This window comes from Sphaeroforma arctica (assembly GCF_001186125.1).
Source record: "Sphaeroforma arctica JP610 unplaced genomic scaffold supercont1.228, whole genome shotgun sequence".
Taxonomy (NCBI): domain Eukaryota; class Ichthyosporea; order Ichthyophonida; genus Sphaeroforma; species Sphaeroforma arctica.
The window spans coordinates 23,104-35,325 of NW_014040330.1; the positions used below are offsets into that span (position 1 = coordinate 23,104).

At 41.0% G+C, this 12,222-nt stretch overlaps 2 protein-coding genes and 1 pseudogene across 3 annotated transcripts in view; 2 read left to right on the top strand and 1 right to left on the bottom strand.

The window, feature by feature from the left end:
• SARC_04186 (hypothetical protein) overlaps positions 1-904 on the top strand; it is a gene marked incomplete at both ends in the record, with an annotated part of 1,024 nt that extends 120 nt beyond the window's left edge. Inside the window, one exon of the mRNA XM_014301989.1 lies at positions 61-904. Within this exon, the coding sequence (XP_014157464.1) occupies positions 61-904 (844 nt within the window). The remainder of the gene's footprint in view (positions 1-60) is intronic.
• Positions 905-2,877: 1,973 nt separating this feature from the next.
• On the bottom strand, positions 2,878-2,948 carry SARC_30081 (annotated as a pseudogene). The gene has a single exon. The product of its transcript is annotated as a tRNA-OTHER (tRNA).
• An 8,862-nt stretch (positions 2,949-11,810) lies between these two features.
• On the top strand, positions 11,811-12,212 carry SARC_04187 (hypothetical protein; the record flags this gene model as incomplete). The annotated part of the gene is made up of 1 exon (XM_014301990.1): positions 11,811-12,212. One exon carries the CDS (start codon positions 11,811-11,813, stop codon positions 12,210-12,212), a length of 402 nt encoding a protein of 133 aa, XP_014157465.1.
• Between the last annotated feature and the right edge of the window lie 10 nt (positions 12,213-12,222).

Here is a 12,222-nt window from a genome sequence, read left to right on the forward strand (position 1 = left end):
CAAGGGCTACAAGAAAACACCGACGTTAAAGGACTTGGGGGAAGAGAATACTCCTCTCAGGAAATGGAAGCTTGGAACAGGTAAGTCAATACAGTCGAAGGACGAAGGACACTTGGAAGCAAGGGATTCAACACGCTCGCTGGTGCAGGTGGAAGACAGCATACGGGCGGATGAAAAACAACTGGTAGTGTACACACCTTCGAGCTGGGAGGTAGAAGAGAATATACGTGAATCAGATGATTATTCGCATTCCCAGTTTCCACACTCGTGGATGGAGGCCGACAAAGAGCTACAGCAGATGGTTGAGGCTTCACCGGTTATGTTGCCATCGGAACCACAGGAGGGTAGTTACAGAGAGTTAGCCAACACAATGGAATTACCGCGGACGCCAGTGAAGAAGTCTGTAGATCAGCTGTTAGACAAAGCGTTAGAAGCATATGAGTTGGAATTAGCGGGTCTCGACCCGTTCGTGGAGATGCCGCACTTGCACGTGGACTGCCAGGAAGGGCCTGAGGGTACGGGTGAGAAAGTAGCAGCTTTTCAACATTCATTAGAGGCTCCTGATACCATACACACGGAGGATATACAGCCCAAATCGTGGCCAAACGCTAAACAAGCGGCTCCAGACGTCCGGTACACTATTTCGGAAGATATCACCACCGATGCACTCATACACAACAGGAAGCGCCCAAGGAAGACGCCTTTAAAATTGCATCCTGCAACGGAAGAGACCATGCTTACTATTTGGGGAAGCTACACCTCAGCTGCGTGGGAAAGGAGGTTCCTCCCCCAGCAACACTGGCGGTATTATGGGTGTGGCATGAAGGCTTTTTACACGTCCAAGCCGACCGTATACGAGCAATTGTGCAGGACAAATGCGGCTGGAACATTCCAGCGGATGTGATTTAACCTTGAACAGACAGCTGCACAGATTACATTAGGGAGGGCCTCCCAACGGGTCCCACGAGGGGTTTGCTTCAGCAACCTCGTCGACCTATGCACATGTGTGAAGAGATCAATTAGGATTATTTAGTACTCGACGAGGACGCTGAGGGGTATAAGTACTTGTTGGCAGCACAAGATGGCTGCACGTTAAGAGCGTTTGGCGCCGCAGTGAAGGACGACGAGTATTCCGCGACAGAGCTATTAAGGTATTGTCATTTTTCCGATATTTCCAAAGTGTTCTAAATTCACTTTGATGGCTCCAATAGCCTTGTATTTGGTATGACTCATTTACTTGGACCTATTTGAGACGATAGTAGATGTAGGATATTATAAACTAAATTTGTTTTCCCGCCAATCTCCAAAATCCAATAAGTCTTTTCTTTTTTAACTTTTTTTCAGATGGAACTTTATTTATATTAGCAAATGTATTAACTTGACTTACGTTCCTATGTCTATCTACAAATTAGACATGTGGTCATGAACACTTAGTACTTCTAGTGAAAATTATTCAACAGAGAACAGCTAGAGGTACGTCCTGTGTGATCGAGGATATTCAGGCTCTTACCAAGAGGCAGTCCCGATGATTCTTACACAAACTACCACTGCTAAATCCTTACTGACTTAAATTTTATCTCAGTTTATATAACATAGTTTAAAACATATAAATATCCATCGAAGTTTACATATTTTTTATAGTTATTTAGTAGTTACCGGAGTGTACTGCTTCTAGACTGTCTAACAATTGCTTACTATCCAGCGACAGGACTGTAAGTATTCAATACTACCTCATAGTGGCTAATACTACCCTCAAGTTAGCTACACGCTAGTTACTATACCTAGACTTTATTAATTTTCCTATTTCTGAGCTATTACTATGGCTAAAGGAATTTCTAAAGGCAAGGGAGCCGCCAGTTCTAAGCCTGCTAAGCCTGTTGAGGTTCCTGAGGTTACTGGGGTCGTTGGCCCGTCTGGTACTGAGCCTGCCGTTGAAGCTGTAGTGGAAACCGTTTCTGAGCTTGGTTCTGAGGAAAACTCTGAGGAAGACTCGTCGGACCCTAAAGCCCTGGAAGTGGAGGTCCCAACTGCCGCGGAAAGGCTCGCCAGCGTCCGCGTGTCTCATAGTAGTGCAGCCGGGGCCTCAGTGTTAGCGTGCGGTGTGGGGACTAGTAGTACAGTGCTAGTGTATCTAAAGTATGGTGCATTCGAATGAATTTATTTATGATCTCACCCTCAGTTATATACTGATGGTGTTTGTACTAGTGTTCAACCACTTGGGTTGGCCAGGGTAAAAAGTCATATGATCAGTATGAGAAACTTTATGCAGAACACTTTAGCACTCGGATATAATTTCTAGAAATAAATATATCATATTCTCTGTTACCACACTCAGTCTCGGACCTCGGCTCTCGGCTAGCCGGTGGCCCGTATCCTATAAATAGAATAATCTGAGAAGAAGTCTCAAATTACTCTTACGTTCTCTCAGGCTGACCCACCTATACTTATATTAATTTGAGAACAAGTCCCAAATTACTCTCGGGCTGACGACGTACAACGTTATTAACGTATATAGAAATACGCCTCCTACTGTAGTCTCTCACTCAGCTCGCCATCTGACCGCGAAAAGTCAGATATTGGAAAGGCTATATCTCCTGAACAAGTGGAGGAATCGTCTCGAGATCGACGGTTTATTACTACTAAAAGTCAGCCCAATCCACCTATTAACAACGATGGTGGCGTTCCATTTCGTGAAATTTAATTGAATGCCTCGCCACTGAATGTTGGGGTGGAAGACGCAAATGTTGAGGACGCCATAACTCGACAACGAGTGGTTGGATCTTCTCAATCTCGACGCTAGCCGCTGCCGCAGCTTCTGACCCTTCGATCATATCCCACGGGGTCGATATTCTTCCTATACCGAAGAATTTATTTTATTCAGAGCCGGGTTTCAAACCTGGGACCCACTGGGTTACCAGCCAGCAGGGCTACCACTGAGCCAGTTACCGCTGGAGAAGTGGGTAAAACCTCAAACTCTAATCTCTATAGCTCGGACGCTACAATCGACCATCGTCTCGACAAACCTAACCCTGTCAGAGGCTATGATCGTATGGAAATCGATGAGTCTTACCACCCTCATAACATCGATCCACATTTACCATATAACCCTGGTAATCACGACTTTGGTAATCGCTATACCAGTACCTCACTAGAGAGTACCCACTCTAGCTCTGAAGACGCGGAAGTGAGAACCAGACAACATCGTCTCAGGCTATTACGTTCTGGTATGCAAGTCCTTGAGGACCGTCTATTGAATGACTTTGACCTTGACGATAAGAAAGCGGATAACATTCGCTATCTAATCGATAACAAGATAAAGGAGTTAGACTCAATCTTGGCACTAGCAGCCTGTAGCACTGAGCGTGAGCTTCGTGAACGCTTCGAACCAAGCTTTCTAAAGCAGCTAGGTAACGCGAAGGCTGAGGTCGATTTCTCTACTAATGAGAGTACAGTGGAGACACTGAAGGCCTTTGACCAACTTAAGGAGTATGCCAGCCTTAAGGATAAGCAGATGATGAATGCCTTTATTCATTTCTGTGAGTCAGAGGAATGGAAAACTATCTTGAAGGCCCATGAGCCCAACTGGAAAGCCCTACCCTGGCGCCAGTTGCGTGAGAATATACTCAACGCCTTCTTTGAAGATGCACGTGACCGTGAACTTCTAGTGTCTCGCAAGTCCTTTGCAAACGATACTACTATTCGAGGTGCTCTAGCTCATATGACACATATGAACACTCGGATCGGAGGTCGTACCTATACTGGCGAATATTTATTAATTTGTCAGATGATGGAGACTCTGGGGGCTAACCTTTTTAAGAAGGTCAATGATGACATTATCGCCTATGGTGATTTGCGATCTATGCCTTGGTCTGTCTTTGAGAAGATAGTTCAAAAGCATACCAACCCATCTACTAGAGTACTTAGTACCTCGAGCTTTACCCAGCGCGCTAAGCGTACCGCGATAGAGAATAACACTGCGCGTAATACTAAGAAACCTCGCACTACTGCTGGAGGTGGTAAAGGCTCTACTTCGACTGAACCAAAGGGTGAAAGGAAGGAGAGAGCACCTTGCAAGAAATGTGGTTACAACCTCACTAAACTTGATGGCAAGTGGAATGGTAAACACGACTCTGTTAAGTGTGCACCAGGCAAGCCAAACTTTGGACACTATATGAAAGAGTGTACTACTTGCAAGGGTACTAACAGTTGGCACAAAGATAATTGCAAGGACATACCGGACGTCCAAGTTAAGCACTGACAGTTCCATATGTGTGCACTAGAGCCAGATTATGAGATAAAGTTCAATAAAATCTATACCAAAGGAGATGAACGTATTTTTCAAACCGTTTATGTAAATGGAGAAAAAGATATAGCACTTTTGCTATCTCACGCCGAGTAGCCTACGCTACAGATATGGCTATCCATAACGGAACAACTAATTTAATCTTGGGAAATGGCAATGTTACCGCTTGCGAAGAAGCCATTGACTATGCAAACATAATGTTGTCAGATAAAAGAGAAGTAAAGACTCACCTAATCGTTACTGACATGTCTCAGAAATACGATATAATTATAAGTATGACTGATCTTCTCAGTTTAGGTATAACTCTCACTGGTCTGCCTAATGGGCTAGACCCAAATAAAGATCAGTCAGATGATAAAATGTTAAAGATACCTTAACCTCCGGAAGGTGAAGCAAAGGCTATGATTCCGCACTTTACCGATATAATTATGGACTTAATTATACAAAACAGAAAGATTGCAATAACTGACTGGTGTATGTTTAAGTTCTCTAACGGGTACGTTAAGCTTGACTTAACAAACGTCGACTTCTCCAAGTTAAAGTGTCCTTCACATAACTACGTGAGTTGGAGACACAAAGACGTTGTCAAAACCCAAATTGAAGATTAGTTAAAACATTGAAGATTGGTTAAAACAGAGTCTAATTGAAATCAGTTATGATGCAACCCCAGTTAACTTAGCTCTCTTAGCGGTCGATCAATATAAATCTGATGAAACGTTTAGTATAACAAGAGTAGTACTAGACCTGTCGCCAATCAACAAACTAATTCCGCAACATAGTTTCCCTTCCCAAAGATAAGCGAGATACTACGCAAAATGGAAGGTTCGACTATCTTTTCCAAGGTAGACTTAAAAGCTGCATTCCATCAATTACAAATATATGAGCCGCATAGGAAATACTTTTCCTTTACTTGGCAAGGTAAGAAGTACCAGTTTAAAGGTGCACCTGAAGGCTTACACATGATACCTTCTTTCTTCCAACAAGTTAAGATGTAACTATTTGCGGACCTGTCGGATAATGTATATTTAGATGAGATAGTTATCTTTACAAAGACAGAACATGAACAGGCTAAACTCGTTAAAGAAGTCTTAAAGCGACTAAACCATGCCAAACTTAATATTAACGAGGACAAGTTTTCTTTTGCTAAAGATACTACACACTTACTTGGTTACAAGGTATCTGCAGCAGGGGAAGAAATTGATCCCGACAAGAAACAATTTCTGTTGGATTTATCAACACCGATTACTGGAAGAGATGTGAACTCTGTGTGTGGGTTTGTTAACTTCTTCTCGGATTCGGTACCTCATCTTTCTCACTACTTAAAGCCTTTCAGTCACCTACGGCTGCACAAAGGACCTTTGGGAAAGCTTTGGACTAGGAAATGTGATGATACATTTAAGCAAGTCAAAAGTAAAGTAATGGACGCACCCATTATGCAATATCCTGTGGATGGCGTCCCATTCCAAGTAGCGACCGATGCTTCAGATCGAGCGGTAGGTGGAGTGCTTTACCAAACCATAAATGGTAAACCGCGCTCCATACAATTCTTTAGCAAGAGTTATATTAAGAGTCAACGGAATTACCCTACCGTTAAACAAGAGCTCCTTGCTATAGTTACTGCGCTAAGATAGTTTAAAGACTACCTTTATGGAAGTTACTTCACTGTCGCCTGTGATCAAAAGTCTTTAACATATTTAAAGGACATGAACCCTGATTCACAGTTGGTGAGCCGCTGGCATGACATTATTGCTAAGTTCTCTTTTAACAATACACACATACCAGGAATACATAATCATCTTCCTGGCATGCTCGCTCGACTTGTCCCTGACTACCAAAAAACAGTTAAAGATTTATTAGCAACCGATTGGATGCTTAATAAGAAATGATTTAACCTCGCTCAATCAAGATGGGTTCCATTTACTATTGATTTGATCGCCGCAGAACTTAACAAACAGGTTTCTGATTATAGGTTGTTGACTCATTCTAAAGGTGATGCCTTTCAGCGTGACTTATCAAAGCTTAATGCGTGGGCTAACCCACCTTGGCAACATATCGCACAGTTGTTAAATTATGTTAATATTACTAAATCTACCATTACGCTGTGTTGTCCCTTACGTAGCTCCGACCCATGGATACGTGATTTAACTAATATGATACAAGTCGAGCCTATCTATGTCGACCGTGAAACCGACACGTTCTTGTATCAGGGATCCTATTCTATTACGAACACATCTTGGAAACACACCATCGCTTGTCGCATCGGTCCTGCAGGTACCACTAAGTGGAAACCCTCAACCGAGTTCTTAGCTAAACTAGAGGAGTCTAAGAAGTTTGAAAAAAAGCTCAAGACTCGTACAACACATGCACCCAACAAGAATGCAGTCGAAGTAATGCCGATTGAGACGGCATTAGATCGTAAAAACATGGAACTAGCTAAGGCCATGCATCAAAGACTCAAAGCTCTAAGAGAACCTGAAGCTCACACTCAACTACTTAAAGCGCTGCTTAAAGAACAGCCAGGAGTTGCGAAACAACTGAAGAAGATACTTCAACATTCTAATGTTGTTAATTAAGTATCTAAAGAGTCTACCCCTTCTGATACTGAAGGTGCCCTATCTAACGGGACTATGGTTCATCCAGCCAGCGTTACACAGAATCTGACTGACTTAGAAGAGCTCAAGAGTAGAGTTAAAACAATACTTAATTTAACTCATCGAGCATATGAGCATACTTATAAAATGGCTATCCGTGCAGGGCTTGATCACTCGGCGCTGAAAGAAACCATACGTGAAGTATATTGACGCTGCACTGATTGCGAAAAGAACCAGATGAAGCGCTACAGTTGGGCATCCCTAAAAAGTGTGACAGAAGACCAACCGATGCGCCGAGACATAGTCGATTTGGTTAAACTCCCGCGATCCAAGCATACTGGCAATGTATATATCTGTCATTTCTTATATGTGGCTTCGGGTTATAACTTGCTTTGTGCAATACCAAACAAACACCCGCAAACATTGGCAGAGTTATGCTATCACGTCTTTAATGACTTATAACGGTAGTGAGTTTTGTACCGACGTAATGGAGGCACTTGTACTCGTATCAGGCATGACCCATAGGCGTGGTGTTCCTTTTAAACCTCAAACGCAGGGTGAAAATGAGACACGTCATAGAGAACTAAAAAAGCTTCATTTGAAACGGGTTCAGACTCAAATGAATAACTGCATGAATCCTCAAACTGGAACACTCCCGTTTTACTATTTCTTTGGCCGCTATAGTAAATTACAAGCAACGTTTGACAAAACTGCGCCCGAGAAACACGTTACTCCGTGGCTACAAAAGATCGAGCATATGCAGAACGTTGTTTACCCCTGTTTACTCGAGCACAAGAATCGTGTCCTAGTGAAAGCGTATGACCGATGGAACAACACTAAGAACATTGTTCAGTTCAAAGTTGGCGATTATGTTAACATTATGAATCGCAATGCCAACGTTACCGAACTCTCTTCAAGACAATTATGCCTTTTGTTATTTCCTACCATGATGAGAAGAGTGATACTTACGAAGTGAATAACATAGATGGTACTAGCGCAACTAATCTAGGCACTCACCGTATTCCTACCCCCGAACTCTCATTCGCTCGCTCATTTGATTCTGACGTCCCAGTTATGGAGTCACAAGTCAAAGATATAATTGAAAAAACATCCGAAAACCCGTTTTATGGATGAGACAGTAGCTTGGCTGACCTCCGATGCGTTTCGTGAATCTCGCGACTTCAATCATATTTTCAATAAGAAATGGAATAAGCGTTTACCAAAGAATACACAAGATAAACGGAAAGGGTTTCCTCAGGTGACTACAAACCCGGATGGATCTAAAATTCCCTATTTGCCACCTACTTCCTATGTGACTAAACTTTCTGATCTGCTTACCAACAGAGCAGAAAATTCTTCGAACTTACTTACTAATGAAGACCAACCTTTTTCTATTACCTTACCAAGTAATAAACGCAAGGCGCCTACATCGTAAATGGTTACTGGACCAAATACTAAACAACATAGAGTACAACATGAGTCTTGAACTCGTACATATAGGCACAAATTTACTCGATAAGCCATGACCGAAACCGTTTTACTTTGGTTTTCGCTTTACGAACTAGATCGTATCTTTACGTACGCCCGTAGTCCTAAAAGCTACTGGGGGCTATGTAAAAATACGTCCTCCGGTCAGTCTAAAATATCAAGATTAAATGAGATAACACATTGGTTTTTATTTGTATTTAAAAAAAAAAATACAATTTTTTTCTCTCCGATATTTCCAAAGTGTTCTAAAATCACTTTGATGGCTCCAATAGCCTGGGTGTTTGGTATGACTCGTTTACTTGGACCTATTTGAGAAGATAGTAGATGCAGGATAATATAAACTAAATTTTTCAATCTCTGAACTACTAATTACAGGTTTTGGTCTTCCAGCCAATCTCCAAAATCCAGTAAGTCTTTTCTTTTTTTATAACTTTTCTTCATATGGAACTTTATTTATATTAGCTAATGTATTAACTTGACTTATGTTCTTATGTCCATATCTACAAATTAGAAATGTGGTCATGAACACTTAGTACTTCTAGTGAAAATTATTTAAAAGAAAACAGCTAGAGATACGTCCTGTGTGATCGAAGATATTAAGGCTCTTACCAAGATGCAGTCCCGATCATTCTTACACAAGCTACCACTACTAAATCCTTTCTGACTTAAATTGTATCTTAGTTTATATAACATAGTTTCAAACATAGAAATATACATTGAAGTTTACACAAGGAGTTTACGGATTATGCTGTGGGTAAAGGTTCGAGAGTTCGGTATGTGTCGAAGGGGGACACGAATGAAATGGTAGAATTGAGGTCTTTCTGCGGAGTACTAAGGGGTGGCTGAAACGAAATTTGGAGGTTGGTTTAATGCATGAATGGAGACATGCTATTCCAGGCGTACGCCAGTTGGTTATTCCACGACTCACCTTTTGCAGATGCACCCCACGAGTAGGAACAAGAAATAGTTGCAGCGAAGCACACGATGCCAGTGGCTATCCAATTTATGAATCGAAGTAACTGCCATTTTGGTTTCTTCAGGAAATTAGCCAACAAGCACGGACATAAAACGGCGGATACATTTAGGCCTGAAGATGAACAGTTTTACAACAACACGTCTAAGGCTACAAAAAAAAAAGCTCGAGACAGACTTTCGACGATTAAACTGGCATACCGATTTGCCGAGTCACGAGTGCTCCAGGAAGAAAATCCTGCCGACTGGAAAGTAAAGTTGGCGGCGTCACAAATGTCAACATCAGCGGTAGATGCGTAGAGCAGGTTACCCCACACATGGCCGATGAGATTTGCAATCTCTGCCAGAAAACATGGTCAAATCTGGGGGGTTGTATTACCGTGGTCTAGGTGGGACACACTTGGCCCTAGTTCGATCAGGATCGGACAGGGCCATACGACAATAGTGACCAATAGGACTAGCTAGGGGATGGTTTATGATTGGCCAATTATAATATATCCATTGGTCAATAGTTAAGGGGAATACCCACATGGAGGATTACTATATTGAAGTGAACCATTAGCTATGAAGCTAATGGGTTGGACCAGGACGAGGATCATTTGTACACTTGACAGCCTCGGAGCGTTGAAGCTAAATATCTAGTTTAGTAAGGGCCGGTTCTAACGGTTCAAGTTTTGCTTTCAAGTTTCAACACATTGAAGGCAAATGAGAGTAAATTTACGGTCTCAAAACCCAATGTAGGGGCCGGGCTTTTTGACCGAACCTGTTTGTAAATCCCATTAACGTAAAATTTGGAAGGAGTTAATATTAGCCCGCCATAAATCAAAATGCTGAAGAAAGCAAGAAACTGAGAGTGCTATATTTAACACTCCATCCATAGACTAAGGGGACTCGATTTTAAAGAACGAAACCTAATTTACTATATCCGGTTTTGGATATAATCCCAATTTATTTTTCTAGACTTTTTCTAAAATCATTTCAAAGTAATTTTGCGAAGGAGCCAAGTTGATGGCTCCACCGGTTCATACAGTTATGTATCGATTTATGAACAGGATTGTGCACTTTTCGACCATGTCAAATCGTAGATTTTCAGGTCGAGTATTAGCAGTTTGAACCTTTTAAGGGTTCTAATATATAATAAATACAAATATTATTAGATCAGAAATCATCTTTATGGTATAGAAGGCTTATTATGCTTGCTCAAAATCACCATTTACGTGCATGCGTGCCCATCAATGACATCCATTTGGTGTGCATATTCAATTATATGTCTTCAATATGATTTTCAGACCTTCGTTATATCTATATAAGCATAATTAAACCATAATAATGTTATTGTAATCGCTTGTAGGTGAATAAGTAGTGGATTTTGGCAAAAAGTTCAGGAAATGAGATTCGTCGTGCAATCGATGGCGTGGCACGTCAAATGACGTAAACACACTTTTTCTCGATTTTAACAGCTGTAGCTTGCATTACGGTTATAAGAATGCATAAACGATATTGTTTTGAAAATAATTGTACGTGACAACTTTGAAACATTACTAATTCTGCATATCTAGACCCAATAATCGCGTTTTGGAGGTTTCCGATGTAGTGTTAGACTCCTAAGCATAGAAGGTGTTCTACTTGTACTACGACCTTGGCGCCTTCACAGATCTTTTACGAAATACTTAATCTTGAAATATGCCAAAAAAATATTGGGAATAAGTTGAAGTCCAGATATAGTAAATCAGGAACGCTTCTTTATTTTGGGCCCTATTTTATCCCCTGAGTACATGGATGGGGTGTTAAAAAAAAAGACTTTCTAATAATTTATTTGATTGGTCTGCTTGATTTCACCTTTGGGGTCGAAGGTACGTATATTCAGTGAAAATTTGAATTTAAGTTAAACCGTACAAGGTTGAAAGTTGAACGCAACTCAAATAAGTCCCGGCTTTGAAGGCCCGACTTATTTGATTGTGTTCAACCTTTAACTTTTGAATCGATTCTATTGGCTAACGTGTTTTGAGACTTGAATATTTCGAAACTTGAACGCAAAGCTTGAAACGTTAGAACCGGCCCTTAAATAAAGTGAAGTGTACCCTCTAGAATATACACGAACTACAGTTTTTATATTTTTACACCCGTGATGCATCAATCGTCATGCGTATTTATTACATACAGTATGTGTGTCATCAAATCATAGTTTTTTAAAATAAAAAAAGACCCATTTATTTCATAGATGGCAGCTAAATAAATACAGTATTTACGTGCATATAGATTATAGTATCACCAACTGAGGTTCAATTTATTAGAAGGCCATGCAACTTATTACTTAAATATTTAGTGTGCGTAAACTTTAATATTTAGTGTGCGTAATTTATATAGCACCATACTTAGTCCTACTTGGTCTATATTATAATAAATAGTGCAAATCAGTTCTTAGAACAGGAGGGCTAACTATAGCACTTTAAAATATGAGCAGTAGGCGAGATCAATATAAAGATGCACAAAAACATGGTGGGGATATTGATGGGTCACGCAGACGACAAAGAGAAGCAGCTACGAGTCTCCGGAAAGATAAGAGGCACGCACAGCTGGCACGGAAGCGTATGCGCGATGTGTTGAATTTAGGTGGAAATATTGAGAAGAGGGACTCGGTCAGTGATATCGATATTCCACAATTGGTGAAACATATGAGCCAATTCAATAGTACAGAAGAGTGTTTAAATGCTGTTCGGCAATTAAGAGAATCAACTGGAGTGAACCAAAATATAATAGATAGTTTGTTGCAATGCGAAGGTGCTGTGGACACTCTGAGACAACTTCTAGCGGTCAGCAATTCTTCGATTCAACTCGAAGGTGAGTTTGTGGTATAATATATATATA